General features: G+C 41.6%; 1 protein-coding gene across 4 annotated transcripts in view; it reads right to left on the reverse strand.

The window, feature by feature from the left end:
* Window positions 1-12,540, reverse strand: part of GALNT9 (polypeptide N-acetylgalactosaminyltransferase 9) — a 134,104-nt gene that overhangs the window by 14,638 nt on the left and 106,926 nt on the right. For all 4 annotated transcript variants that reach the window (XM_032706032.1, XM_032706029.1, XM_032706030.1 and 1 more), the window contains 2 exons: window positions 4,833-5,018; window positions 1,272-1,409 (listed from right to left, as the gene is read on the reverse strand). In XM_032706032.1, coding sequence (XP_032561923.1) covers window positions 1,272-1,409; window positions 4,833-5,018 — 324 coding nt within the window. The remainder of the gene's footprint in view (window positions 1-1,271; window positions 1,410-4,832; window positions 5,019-12,540) is intronic.

Below are 12,540 nucleotides of genomic sequence, written 5' to 3' on the forward strand. Positions count from 1 at the left end.
TATAATTGACACAACATTGGCAGTTCTGCCAATGCTCTTCGCAGTTAACAGCTTTCTCAGAGCTGACAGATACCAACAGCTCCTGTTGAGTTTACTAAATGTCTTTTCTCAGTTACCGACGGGGATAGTTACATCAGGATGCAAAGTGATATTCTGCAATAAAATTTGCACTTTGTATCAGTATCTCAAGTGCCTGGCTTATTTTTACATGAAGTCAATCAAACCGAACAGAAAGGAAAAGTGTCCACTCAGTTGTCTTGTGGGAAAATATATTGCCTGTGGATTTAATTGCAGTTCAAGTAGACAATTAAAATCTTAAAAACATTCTGCAGCAAGAGAGCTCCTAGAGCTTCACCCCAGTTCACCATCATAAATGACAGCAGTCCTTCTATTACAGGCACGTGACACAGATTTGAAGAGTCATAGAAGGCACGTCTGACCTCTTTAAAGACTGGGGGCAAGCAAATATGGGAGATTTGACTGGTTCACAGAAAAGAAAGAAAAGACCCAGAGAGCTGAGATGAACCGAAATGTCCAATGTCTAACATGTTTGGATCGAGCAGTTTATTAGGGTTGAGTAACCTCCCCATTCAGCTGCCCTCAAGGTGGTGTTCCAAGGTATTACCCAATACTGGTACACAAGTGAAAATGAAAGTACAGAAATTATGGAATTTGAGCACAAGGCAGCAAAATTGGTTTTCCTCTAATGATTTTTTTTGATGAGGAAATACAGACCTGCCAAATGGTATCCTCACCTCGTAGTCTGAACAAGGATATGTTTCCTTTTATCCTGAACAGGATAAAAGGAGGATTGTGAAAATGAATTAATAAAATCAATGTAATCCTTCAAATAGTTCGGCAAAACTCAAAGAAGGGGTTGTTCTTTTAATAAAAACAACTCAGCAAACTCAACTCTTCTCATAGTTCATCAACTATAATTACTTTAGCTCTCTTGACTGCTGATGTTTTCTTGATGATGTCTGTGGCAGCCTGTTTAGGAAGATGATTACCTTGAATTTATGTTCTCAGAGCTGCTCTATTTTAAAATGAAAGAGTTTGCATATCTTTGTTAGTGACAAGCATTTCACCTGATGTGCTCCAGTGAGAGGGAAGGGGCTTCTCAAAGCCACACTTCTTAGTGTTGATTAAAAGCAGGGGAGGGTATTTTTGTTGCTAGGACTGTGCTGACTGTGCTCTGTACATCCTGATACCACTAAAATGAAAGGACTTCTCAAGTGCAGCCATGAGGTATTTTCAAAGACATACAGTACCTCTCCATAAGTGACTGTGTTATTATAAACCCTCATTTCAGGGTACACGTTCTCCAAGTACCACTTAAAACTCCGGCACTGCAGTCGCTGTCGCAGAGCAATTCTTTCAGAAACGTCTCCAAAGTCAACTCCAGGGTTCTGCAAAGCAGAAAATGAACAAAGAAATCTCACTGCACTGACTTTATGGTTGCTTTCTTCACTGAAACCAAACTGGAGTTCATTTTGTACACCAAGCTGTACTTTCCCTCTCTTCTTTCTCTTTTGTGAGTAGCAGCTCATCAAACAGCTGCCTTTGAGTGCAGACAATAAATATTAATGAAAGCCAGTAGAAAAAGAAGGATAAAGAACAGGCAAAAAACCAAACACAAATCAAAACAACGAGAATACAATAAGAATGTTGTTACTTACAGCAATTCTAAATGTTTGCAATCAATCCTGAAGCCTTTGCTTTCAGATTTGTTTGGAATTTAGGAGTAATTCTGATCTAAAATATGGCAGCTGGGTCACGGTTTACTCTAGTAAGAGCTTTGGGTATTCACTAATGTAAATGACATCAGAACAGACCTGTTAAAACTTCAAAGCAAAGCTGCTCAAAAAGTCATTAAGTTCCACTAAGCATTTCTACAGATCAGCATTCAGTTTTTACTGGAACTGGAGCTCATTTGCAGACTTGAGCCATAAAACACAGTTAAACTCAAAACCTTCTTTATTATCCTACTTCAGAATTTAATTCATGTTTAAATACAACCCCATGAAAAGCAGAGGTTGGAAGACTCAAGTCACTATGACCAAACTCAGCCATTTAAAAACGGCAGGTGCTGGCTTAGAGTCTGTTGATTTAAAGTGTTATAAATCATCAGTTCAACAGTAAGACAGCAAGGGTTACCTCATCTAAAATTCTTTTCCAACACTATATTAATCAAATGGACTGAAACTGGGGAGTTTTGCATGGAATCTGCCTGAAGTGCCTTGCACTTTTCCTCCAGGAGGATTTCTGCACGTTCTGCAGATTGTATCTAACGCAGGGTTATGAGACAGCAGCAAATCTTAGCTCAGCGTTTATTAAAACCCCCAACAGATGCCTGGTTTTCAGGAGAGAATACAAGTGTAATACTGAACAGGTTTTCCTATTTGCCACACAAAGAGTTTGCTGTGCTCACTGCTGCTTGCTGATGCACACTCTGTCATGAGCTCTCAGTGCAGCATCCATTCAAATGAATGTTAATTTACGTACTACTTCAGGCTACGTGGAAGGGGAGCAATCCTTTGAGGCACTCAGTGCAATAAATCATTCCAGGTAAGGTTCCTTTATCGCTAAAATTGTTGAGGAATAGATCATAAGCAGGGGGATGCTGAAATATGTGGTTAACTAAAATAAAGCTATGCTGGCCTGCTGCTGAAGGTTATAGGCACATGACCTTGCAGATGTGGCCCAGACCATCTGCTAATCTGGGTACACATTATGCACAGACTCTCAATAACTGGTAAGGGAGTGATTTGTGACATAGGTGGTGGGAGTTATAGAAGAGTTAATTTAGCTCGGTTTTGTGGTATGGGAAAAAACACATTATTTCACTTGCCTCCTTTCTGCCCTATTCTTAAATGAGGCAATAAAGTGCCCTTTTTGCAGTTCTGTTTTTACAGAGCACAAGAGCAGCAAATTGAGCAGCTGTGAAAATGCTGTGCTCACCCTCTGTGCCAGCTGCAGTCCTGTGCAGGTACAGAGTGATGGTACAAGAATGAGGGGTCTACAGATATTCTTTTCAACCAGCTAGCAAGGTTTCTGGTTCTCCTGCAGAAGGTTTTTGTAATGGCTTATACCAGTACAGGACTTCTGAGCCATCTGGATTGAATACTACAGTGGAATAACTAACACTAGCTTCCTTCTCCTGAGAGTTAATAGGGTTATTTTTATGATGCACATTTTATCAATCAATCAATTTATTTTATGGAAAGAAAATTTTAATGCTTAGTACTGCTCCTGATTTTATGACTTTTATTGTAGATGTGCCTGGTTTTTTTTCAAAGCTCTGCTGTATGGCTCAGTGCATAAAACTACATCAGTAAGTAATCTCAGGGAGATTAAAGGAAATCATATTTTGGTGTAAATGCTTATTTAAATATCATCGTTTCTCGGAATTCATTTGCAGGTGTCATCAAGCAAGCAAATTTTCTGAGGTTACTTTTTCATTTCCTATTTGAAAAGTAACCATTTCAGCAAGTGGATACAGACAGGGCCAAAATGCCCCTAAAAACTTAGATGGACACTGTTTTGTCTTCCACCTACTGTCACAGAAATCTTGTGTGGGAAAAGTTATGCAGTACTGCCTTTTGTTAAGGCAAAATAATTCTCTGCAATTACCCCTCATGCCAAAAGAAGTCACCAAAAACACATCTCAGAGACTTTGCACAGTGTTCAATACTGAACAGCAGTACGTGAAATTCAGATGTGTGAGAACATCTGACATATTCACACATGGAGAAGAGGAAACATTGCTGGTTTAGATACATATTTTAAAATATTTATATTTTAAAAGCTACAACAGGAATGAACAAAAATCGGGTTTCACATATTTCCTAGGTACTAAAGTACAAATACATATTTAGGACATAGACTAAATCCAGTGAAGTGTTTAACAAGACTCCCACGACTTTGATGAAGCCCAGGTCATAACTGAATACTCCCAAAGACGCTGCTGGATTTGTGTATTTTCCTGTTCTGATAGGAACATTCCTGTTTCCATTTGCTTCAATCAGATCTGGACAAAGCCCTGATATAAGGGTTAATGACACCACCATCATCTGCAGACCAGTGTATGCTTCCCCTCAGCTCCCCTGTGCCCCTTCAGTGAATCATCTGGATGCAAATGCCACTAAGGAATACAGCAACACCTGCCTGGGATATAACACACAACCCTTCTCTCCAAGAACTACGCTCAGTGGAGATGTAGCACGTGACATACTTACAGAATAAAGTAATAAACTGAACCTACACTTATCTAATATTTATATTACACGGATTCCTACAGGGCCCCACATGGCATCCACAATTCATGTGTGCAGTGAGAAACAGAACGTGTTCACGTGGCACCTCTCAGACTGTGGACAATAAAGCCAGTTAATATGTGATTCTTTTATTGCATACTTTGTATTTTATGCTGGTGAGGTCTACTGAGTCTCAGGATGAATGATGGCATTTATTTATGGACATTTCTGCAGTCCCCACCACTGTAGCATATGAACACCTCAGAGTTTAATGGCACCCCAAATTAACGACTTCTGAGGAAGCACATAAACCTGAAACATTTTGCTCTGGTTAAATTATAAATCTGTGTCGCTGCACACAACAACCTGTGCTGAGCACACAACCAAACCTAGACCGGGGAGGTGAGTTCATATGGCAGAACTCTCCGTGCTGAGCACACACCAGCTGACATTACTCCTTCCCCGAGCTTAGCCCGCTTCTCCGGCTGTAGCAACACCCTTCACCTCCAAGAGCTACCTAGGAACAGCCATCCACGTTGCTGCCTGTGTTCAGGAGAGAGTGTGCCCTGTACTTACTGCCATGGGGATGTTCCAGGCCATGTAAACGTGCGACTTGAAGTCGTCCATCCAGACCTCGGCGGCGCGCAGGGCGTTGCGCTTTGCATAGTAGTCGATGTCGTTGTTGTAGGGCTTCTTGGTGCGCTCGATGTGAGCCACACGAGAGCAGGGCAGCACCTCCATGCTCCCCCCACACTGCCACACCTGCCACAGGGACAGAAAACAACCACAGGAGTTATTTTTTCCCCCCCCTTTAAAGGCAACAGAACGGCTCCTCTTCGGACGCCGCGTGTGGTGTGTTTGCTGGTCGAAGATGGGGGCTATTGGATGATTCAAAATGATCCCCATTTTACCTGCTTTGGGGGTGCACACTGCCTATAGATGAGTCCAAGGTGAATGCAGATGCCTGCACTAGGTATATAAGTTTAGAAGCCATGAATAGCCAAGTCCCTTCCATAGTATCTCTGCTCTTGGAACCATCAGGCAGAGGATAAGTTATAAGGTGGTAACCTCTATCACAGGGATTATTTTAACCTGGTGCTTGTTACTGAAACTTCAGCAAAAATCAGCTGTATCATCTGTCTGTGTTTAGCACACGAATGGTGCACTGGGAGGGGCTCTAAGGTCTCCTTGGAGCCTTCTCTTCTCCAGACTGAACATCCCCAGCTGCCTCAGCTTGTCTCCATAGGAGAGGTGCTCCAGCCCCCTCATCATCTTATCTCTCTACCCTGAGTGGATGAAGGTGGATAAAAGGGGCTGTACAGGAGACTGTATCACCCAGCCTTCCCAGACATCACTGCACCCAGACTGTGCAATCTTTTCCCTGTTGATTATTTACTGTCTGAATTGAGGAATAACGAGCACTTGTCTCTTTGCATCAGTGAGATTTGGAGTGATGCAGGGTGAGTGAAGCTTATGCACTCCAGTTCCCTCAGGTCTGCACCTAGTAGTATAGGTAGTATAGTCTAGCTGAAATAAATAAAAGATATATAATTCATTGCTTTCCAAGCTTGCCTTTTACTGCAAATAAAAGCACATTTCAATACAAAATGTATTCCAGAACTATACTGGGGCAGTTCTCCACCTCACCTGCCTTCTCAAGGACAAAGATAAACTGCTTGGAAAGATAAAATCTCCTCTGGTTTGGCTGTTTCTTTTTTTGTTTAATACTTTGTTAGGTAATATTTACTTGCTGTTTTCCCAACAGTTCTGTAGTAAATCACTGGCCACTGGAATTTACATTTGACAAATGGAGTACACTGAAAAACACACTGCTCATAAATTTGTACTGACATGTGCTGAGGGTTTCCAGTGCAAAGGGGAAGGGCTACAAAACCAGAAAGGAGTTAATTGATTTTCACGATCAGAAGGGGAAATGAGCAGTACACTTTAGTATACTGGTATTTGCCCAACCCAGCCTGGAAGTCAGTTATTTAATGCACAGCACATTTTTCTTTCTCTTGATATGGCTAATGACCTTGTAACTCTTATTTATATACCCTGGTACCAAGGGCAAATATATTAACTGAGTGACAGATTTATTTCCTCCAAATGACAGTGCTCATAGAAACCTGAAAAGGAAAAGGTACTAAACTGCAACAACATTAGAGAAAACAGTTTAGCTCATCTGTAAATTCAATGCAAACAGTTATTTATCAGTGATAAATTCTCCACAGATGAAATCCACAGGGAAAACAGACACCTGGCTTTGGAGAAAACACAACAAAAAAGGCAGCTCCCCCTGCCAGCCTGGAGCTTGGTGCTCAACATGGATCTGTGCTGTCACCTCCTTCCCCTACCCCTCAGCCCCATTTTGCCCTTTAAAGATGCAACATCTGCTGAAGAGGGGGAAGGAAGGAAACAACCAGAAAATAGTCAAGGAAATTTTTCTTCCTTAGAAGAAATTTCAAGTTTTCTTTCCTTAGAAGAAAAATTCAACCCAGATGACTTGTTTTTTTCTGGGAATTATGCAACTTTTCACATCAGTGGGGGATGTTTCCCAGGATAAAGATGGGATTTCCAACCCCAGAGAAAGAGAACTGGGTGTAGAGCATATGGGGCAAGGAGTCAGACAGTCGGGTATCATCAGGTGTACATCACCATGCCAACACTTCTCCACATCCCAGATAAATGCTACTCAACTATGGGTCATTTCTTTTCAGGCCAGACAAGGTCTCCTGTTTCACTTCACAAAGATTAGTTGCTGTTCAGTGGAGCACAGATATGACTCTGTATCCCCACATCCTTTCAGCACATAGCTAAGTACAGAGTGAAGAGTCTTCCTTACCAGCCCAATAATTGCTTAAAGTTACACTAAATGGAAGAGTTTCAGTAGTGCAATCAAACGTGCATCCAAAACTGGGCAAGATCCCAGGAGTTAAGAGCCATCACATGAGATTGAGATAAATGCTCAAGGTTTGTGTCTGAATGAGGAGGATGGGAGGTTCAGCACCTTCTCCCTGCTGGACACAGAACTGAAAGACATTCACGATGCAGAAAACCACTGCCTGTGCTCTCCTGTCCACTGCCCACTGCCTGATCCTAAACCTGGTTGATTCTCCTCCTCTTCTCATCCTCAAAACTCTATTTAATGACCAATTTTAACAGTAGCAGATAACACATTGCTTTCCACATCAAACTATGAAATTATGCCAGAAAATAATTACATACCTTTATAAAGCATTTATCAAGCAGAATCCTTGAAGTGCCTTACTGGGGGAAGCAAATTATTTCTAACTGCGAGCATAAAGTGATGCCCAAGGCCCTTCAAATCCACACATTTCAGGCAATCCGAGAAAACTGACTTCCACATCTGTGACTTCTGGGACAGCACCACATTTTCAGCCCAAGCTATTCCTCTCATATGGAGCTGCCAACACTAAGTGTGTGTTTCAGGGCTCATTTCCTGAGGAGGTTGGAAGTGTTACAGCCTCTCTGAGCTGCTCCCCACGAGGGTGCACATCAGTGAAAAGCACCCTCTGCCTTCTCTTCCTCCATGGAGAGGCAAATCTCTCACAGTAGATTTTCTTGGTCGGGCTTCACAGCATGCACTCATCAGATATATTGTGGGGCAACAGCCCAGGCTCCATGGAAGGCCAGGTGGATGCTCCCAGCAAAGCAAAGTGCAGTTTGTGCTCCCCGACTCTGAGCTGCTGCTCCAGCCCAGGGACTCAGCTCTGCCTCCCTGAGCACCAGCACTCCGTGCAGAGTTTTAAGACATGATCAAGTAATTCCAAGAGACACTCAATTTATCTGCTAATTGTAGCTAATTTCTAATTTCAGCATTGCTCTTTAGGCTGCTATAAACAAAATTGATAGCAATTTAAATGTTACCACAGCCGCGTTACCTTAGCATTTTTACTGCTAATTATCTCAATCAACTTTTCTATAAACAGACATATTAAGTATTGAGAAGAACAAGTACCCACATCAGGAGTAAATTACAAACTGAATGATAATGTTTGTGGTTTGCACTACAATGATTTACTGACACTAATTATTAGCTGTTCCTGTACATCTGAGATATGCCTGTCCTACAGGAATGTGTTTATTTATTCAGCAGTCAACCAGACATCATATTCTGTGAAAATCTGAGATGAGACCACGTCTTGTCTACCATGACCCAAACAGTGCATCAGCAAAGCTCTCTGAACACAGGTTGGGTACATTATTTAGAAAGGCTAATAAAGTGCCATGATTTAACTCTCAACAAACAAGAACAAATTGTCCAAGGAAATGCACTTTCCCACAAGTACTTTTTGCTGAAGGTCAAAAATACCACCTTTAATGGGACTTAAAAAAAAAAAATTAAACTTAAAAAGACTTTTAAACAAGCCTGGTCATCATTGAACAGGATGTAGAGCTGGCTGGACTGCTGGGCTAATCAATCCCCAAGTCTTGGCAATATATATAAAGAGAGAACATTGCTGACGTGGTCTCCAGCTCTGCAGGTGAGATCTCCTTTCCAATATAATCATGACCTGCAGAGTGAATGTCAGAGCTCAGAAGCATCCTGGGATTTAATCTTCAGGTGAGCCATTTGCACAAGGGCAGCTGCAGCTCCCAAGAGGCTCTCACTGATTCCAGGGAGGGCTCTTCCCTCTCCATGGACTTATAGCCCTGTAAATTGGGTATCACATTATTTTGTACACTGAAGTGACTGCACAGGGTTACTTAATTTAGTGCAGATGATCCCAGGAAAAGCGAAATCAGAAGGTAAAAATAAAAAAGGCATCAGTATGAAGGCAAAGTTGAGGAGACAGTTTTAACTTTGAAAACTTTAGACTGGAAGTAAAGATCATGATCCTTAAGAACTTTGTCCCTTTGCAGTTTAAACACGTCAGTGCTCTGTGAGAGAGAAAAAGAAAAGTCTCAGACTCTGTTACAACTACTTTTTCCATCAAATACACCTTTGATTTAAGCAGCTGGAGAGATGAGGTATCCAAGAATGTGTAATAGTAGGAAAGGCACTCGGGTGTGTGGGGGATTTGCCTCCAAAGAAACACCCTTTGCTGACAACTTCACACCCTCTTAATGGACACACCAGTTCCACCCATTGCTCCAAACACTGCACGTTTATAGATACCACAGCAACTCCAGTGGAGACCCAGTTTCCCTAATACTATAGAAAATCAAAATTAAATTTTCAACAATCTGAGGCTTTGAGCCCAGTTTTCACAGTTAGCAAGCTCTCTGGAGGTGTCACTGCACAACCCGAAGGGTGTCGTGGCAGTTTTGTGCTTTATCTGTTTCCAGGAGCTTGAGGACATTTCAGTGGTTCTTTGCTGAAAGGAATAACCACAGTCTGCATCTTCCAGCAGTAAGAAAATGGAAAAGACCAGCTTCGAAACACCCCTGTGGCAGCAGGGCCCCTCATTTCTGCTTCACCCAGCTGAGTGTGTCACCTGGCATTGCTGCAGTGGCTGTTCAGCACATCCTGAAACAAAACCCTGGTGCCAGAACTGGACTCTGATGTTTTATAAAACAGTGCTGAACTCCACCTGAGCAGCACTTCACAGAAGCAGCCTTCCAGATTTCAAACTTTCTCTTCCGAGTGAAGGCAACAGAAGAGATGGAGGAGTTTTTTAAAGCAGCTCAGATATCCCTCATTTGTGATATCCCAGTGTGAGAATTCTTAAAAGTCAGGGATCTCGAATTTTCTTCAGTTTTCAAGGCAAAGCCTACCAGAGATGGATGTCTTCCAGACTACCCACACACGCCCACGGCAGGACTGGAAAAGATTTTTCTATTATGAAAGAATTTCCACATGTTTCAGAAATTTTGTTGACCTAAATTTTCAAGAAGAACATCAATTTCAAAAGTTTTCACTAGTTGAAACATGTGGTCTTTATCACCTCTATCTGTGTCCCCTCCAAATGTTTCTCTGAAAGTGAGTTTCAGAAGATCAGTTTGATGTTAAAAACTTTAATATATTTCAAACTGAAAGATCGGATTAAACTGAAAACCCAAACCTTTGCTGTAAAAATAGAACAAAACAATCCTTCTGACAACATTAAAGCCAGGTGTTTGTTCTCATTTAGAAATTTTGCCTGTTCAACACAAGTATTTTTGGTTTCATTTGTCAGCTGGAAAAGCCTCAAAAACCTGCCCATCAAACTTTAAGGGGTCCAGTGGGCTCCCAGGCCCCCTCAGAGTGCATGTGGCCTGGAGACAAAAATGCCTTAAATCACTGTGACAGACCATGCAGATGATGGGACCTGACACAAGGATTAAATTGTGGTTCCTCAAGGTGAAAGAAGTCTAAGTAATTCCTGACAAAAGTTGCAACAGCTGAGGGGCAGCAGCACATGCAACCCAGGTAGTAAATTCACAACAGCAGGCACCACTGAGCCCTTTTCAGCCCCTTTGACATCCCAGTGTAAAATAAAATTCACCTCTAAGCAGGTACAGTAAAATTCCTACTGTGGTGGAGTCAAAGAGGAAGAGAGCTCTTAGCATTCAAGATGTGCAGAGGAAGATGCTGGTGTAGTTGCAGCCTCTCTCTCCAGTCAGCCATGAACCAACAAGGTCTAAATCAGAAGGGATTCTTCACAGTACGTTTGAAAAAATTACAATAAACCCCTTTCCCATCTGAAACACAGGAGCTCTGTAGTTATCCTCCAGCCCTTAATGGATGTGGCAACTCTTCTAGTGCCCACACTAGATAAAAAAAAAAAAATTAGCATGAATATAGCACATTTAGGGTTCTTGCATTTCTGATAAGGACAATTTATGTAGTTCACTGAAAACTGATTTTTCAAAGTAATTTATAGGCTGACATTTTCTTGTTTTCTAATGGAGTTTTATGGATATTCTTGCTTCTACGTATTCTCAGAGCTGCCTAGGGAGTCATATTTAATCAGCTGTGCTAGATAAAGTGCTCTCTCTCTGTTTTTCACTTCACATAGGAAGCTATTAAAGACTGGGGAGCTGCCATAATCAAACACATCATATCGAGAAATTAATCACATGGTCTTGTTTTGTTCGTCAACTACATTTTTATCACCATCTTTAAAGGCAGCCATAATTATGGTTTAAAAAAGTCCCAACTCTCATTTCTCAAAATAGCCTGTGCTATTTAATGGTGCACTTACAGAGCAATAATCTTTCCATGCTGGGACAAACCAGCTTACATCAGAGAGATTTTCAGCTGCCAAAAAAATACTTGAAAAAAGGAAGAAAATCACATCTCAAGATCCACAGATCTTTGTTTTGTCAAAGGTTTCAGGATAAACTTCTGACCAACACTTTCAAATTACAGCACCCAAAAGGGTTCTGGGTTGACTGATCCTGGCACTGTCCCTGTGACAATCCTTCCTTTTTGCTCTCAACTCCTGCTAAAAGCAGTTTGCAGATAATCTGCTCATAGCAGATGTAAAGGGAGTGTGAATAAAAGCTAATTCTGTTCCTAAGCAGGTCTTCTTATCCCAGGTGTGTCAATACCTCCCCCCTGCTCCTGCTGCCCTGTGAGCCTGGGAACACACAGCAGTGTTTGAGGACTAATCATCTCAGAGGGCTAAATTTCACTTGGGGCTTTCCTCATGTTTTTTTCCTGGCTCAAACAGCAAGAACTTAATTTGAGGAGAGAACAGAGACATGGAGGACAGAGTAGGTGGAGTCATACAAGTCTTTAGTAAATGTTTGGCACCAGTATGATTGCTTTATGATTACTATTTTTATCAATATTTCAGTTGCCCCAATGATGAACACTTGGAAGCTTGCTGCTTTTCCCAGAACTATGACAACAGTGTTCAGGGGTGTGCTGTTAGATCCTCTTGCACAGTCACCTAAGGGGAGGTTTCATGGCAGACTCAAAATGGCACCTTTTCTTTATAGGAAAGCAAAACAATTTTTTCATAGGTATTTGATTAGCCTTCAAAATTTGTTAGAACTGATTGGAGTTTGACCTCTTAGCTGTGCTCCCTTGGGGTTTTCTGATATTTACAGATGAACTACTTTCAGAAAACAAAGGCAGTGTAATGATAAATGTTCTTGTAATGAGACACTCAACTGAGGCGTGTTTTAAATTTCTCTAGTGGCTCTTCAGTAGCAAATTTAGAGGCTGTCCTTCACATATTTCTTAGAGGTTAACCAGAACCTCAAGCCAGTTAAGATCTCAGATGTGACAACAGCAAGAAGATAAAACACTTCTGTTAACCCTCCTACAGAAGAAAATAGATAAGCACGAAGAAATTGAAACACGTTCTAGAGAAGCTCACACTCCAGC

This window comes from Chiroxiphia lanceolata, chromosome 18 (assembly GCF_009829145.1).
Source record: "Chiroxiphia lanceolata isolate bChiLan1 chromosome 18, bChiLan1.pri, whole genome shotgun sequence".
Classification (NCBI taxonomy): Eukaryota; Metazoa; Chordata; class Aves; order Passeriformes; family Pipridae; genus Chiroxiphia; species Chiroxiphia lanceolata.